General features: G+C 45.0%; 1 protein-coding gene across 3 annotated transcripts in view; it reads left to right on the forward strand.

Moving 5' to 3' along the window:
• grk3 (G protein-coupled receptor kinase 3) overlaps positions 1-2500 on the forward strand; it is a 70110-nt gene that overhangs the window by 44767 nt on the left and 22843 nt on the right. For all 3 annotated transcript variants that reach the window (XM_062553692.1, XM_062553693.1, XM_062553694.1), the window contains 3 exons: positions 770-844; positions 1393-1454; positions 1990-2041. In XM_062553692.1, the coding sequence (XP_062409676.1) occupies positions 770-844; positions 1393-1454; positions 1990-2041 (189 nt within the window). The remainder of the gene's footprint in view (positions 1-769; positions 845-1392; positions 1455-1989; positions 2042-2500) is intronic.

Below are 2500 nucleotides of genomic sequence, written 5' to 3' on the forward strand. Positions count from 1 at the left end.
GCGGTGGACATTTTCCGCCATTTCAAAAGCAGGTCTTATCCAGATTGTGGTTAAATGCATCAGGAGAAACAGAACCAGTATTCAGAGTGCCAGTTCCGCTTCTTTGAACCTTGTCAAAAGCAGTTTTCAAATGTTGTGTACCTTTTTTTTAAATCCATGATTTTCACTGTATTATGTCATCCACTTCCCTGTTCCTGATAGACTATTACAGTACATCTGTCATGGCCTATAGCTGCACAAATAATGTAAAATGACTGCCCTGCATTACCTCCATTCTACTGCATTTAACTTGAATGACATAATTTCATTGTGGGGCTGGGGCACCACGTATTAATGTTGTAGGGCGGTGACAGCACTGTTTACATGATGAAGTGAATGCAGAAAGCAAACAATGTCTCTCGTCATATTACATGGAATTTACAAGGCAAAGCGACAAAGGTGCTAATTAGCCGCCGCTTTCCTTGTCCCTCTGTCCCTGATACTGGTCAGTTGGGAAACAGTATGCTGCAGTTGTTTTTGGGTTTGTAGTGTTTGGGAGAAGGACAACTTCCTTTTCACCACCTCCCTGTTTATTATTACTATTACTTGTAGTAACTCTATTTCGAATATTGTGTGTGTGTGTGTGTGTGTGTGTGTGTGTGTGTGTGTGTGTGTGTGTGTGTGTGTGTGTGTGTGTGTGTGTGTGTGTGTGTGTGTGTGTGTGTGTGTGTGTGTGTGTGTGTGTGTGTGTGTGTGTGTGTGTGTGTGTGTGTGTGTGTCTCTCTCACAGCCCTTCTCTAAGAAAGCTGTGGAGCATGTCCAGACCCACCTGGCCAAGAAGCAGGTGCCGCCCAACTTGTTCCAGGTGAGTAGCACTGAGTGAGACCAGGTGTTTACAGGTGCATGCAGCTCACTTACATCTAGAACAGGCTGTGTGTGTGACTGTGTGTGTGTGTGAAAAAGGATGTGGTGTAGACATGTATTTTGTATCAAAGCCTGTGTGTGTGTGAGAGAGAGGGGGTAGCCATTTTAAATCATCATATCATGTATCATGTGGGTTATAGTAAAGGTCTGTGTCTATGTTTAGTTGATAGTTTTTTAAAATATGCGTGTGAGAGAGACCGATGTGGTCTGTATAAGAGAGAGAATATAAGGGGTGTATGAGGGAGAAAGAAACAGGTGTGTGTTTAAAAAAGAGAAAGAGAAGAGAAGTGTGTGTATATGTGAGGAAAGGCGAGAGCAAGGGCTGTATATATGTGCGTGTGTGTGTGTGTGTGTGTGTGTGTGTGTGTGTGTGTGTGTGTGTATGTGTGTGTGGGAGAGCCAGAATGATTGTGTGTGTGTGGCTGCAGGTAATGTGATGTGATAGCTTGTCTGGGGATCTGTCCTAATGTCATTCTTCATCTTCCACAGCCCTACATCGTGGAGATCTGCGACAGCCTTCGAGGCAAGATCTTTCAGAAGTTCATAGAAAGGTGTGGAGCATAGTCTGCCACACACACACACACACACACACACACACACACACACACACACACACACACACGCACTCTCATGTCTCTTCACATCAGAGCATACCTACCAGTGCCATTGTGTTGCTGTTCCAGTACTCATGTCCCAGGTTTCTGCAATGGCTGGATGGGCAGTTATGCTATCATTTTACTGCTTATTGATTTTGACACTAATTAACTTTTTCCTTGTTTTTGTACCATTCCTGTGAGTGAAAGAAAATATAACCTTTTCCAAGGAGTTCAGTGTCCAGAGCCAAACTTCATGAGTGATAAATTTCAACTCCTGTAGTCATTTTTCATTTTTATAATTCTCTCTCTCTCTCCCCCTCCCTCTCTCCCTCCCCCTCCCCCTCTCTCTCTCTCTCTCTCCCTCCCTCACACTTTTCCTTATGTATCCCTCTCTTCCCTACTCTCTCTCTCTCTCTCTCTCTCTCTTTCTCTCTCTTTCTCTCTCTCCCCCTCCCTCCCTCTCTCTCTCCACACTTTTCTCTTCTCAAAGTGACAAGTTCACTCGATTCTGCCAGTGGAAGAATGTGGAGCTTAACATCCACGTGAGTTCCCCTTGGTCGTCTCCAGTGTGTGTGTGTGTGTGTGTGTGTGTGTGAGAGAGAGGCAGGTGATTTATGGACACTAAGATGGAGAGAGTGCAGAGCGTTCCACTTCCCTGTGTGTGTGTGTGTGTGTTTGTGCATGTGCAAGCAGAGCCTATAACTTCCCTGTGTGTGTGTGCGTGTGTGTCTCTGTGCGTGTGTGTGTCTGTGCGTGTGTGTGTCTGTGCGCAGCGCCTATGACTTTGATGTGTCTGTTTCTCCCTCCCTTTGTGTGTGAAGAGCCTACGACTTCCGTGTGTTTGTGTGTGTGAGCGTGCGCGCGCTGACAGAGTCTCATTCCTTTAAAAAAATAGAATTCCAAATGTGTCGACAACAGTCTAGACAACTAAAAGTCATTGGCCAATTCTGGGTATATACTCATAAAGTGTTTTTTCGGCCAGGCCCATATTGAGTTTTGTA

Source organism: Sardina pilchardus, chromosome 14 (genome assembly GCF_963854185.1).
Source record: "Sardina pilchardus chromosome 14, fSarPil1.1, whole genome shotgun sequence".
In the NCBI taxonomy this organism is placed as follows: Eukaryota; Metazoa; Chordata; class Actinopteri; order Clupeiformes; family Clupeidae; genus Sardina; species Sardina pilchardus.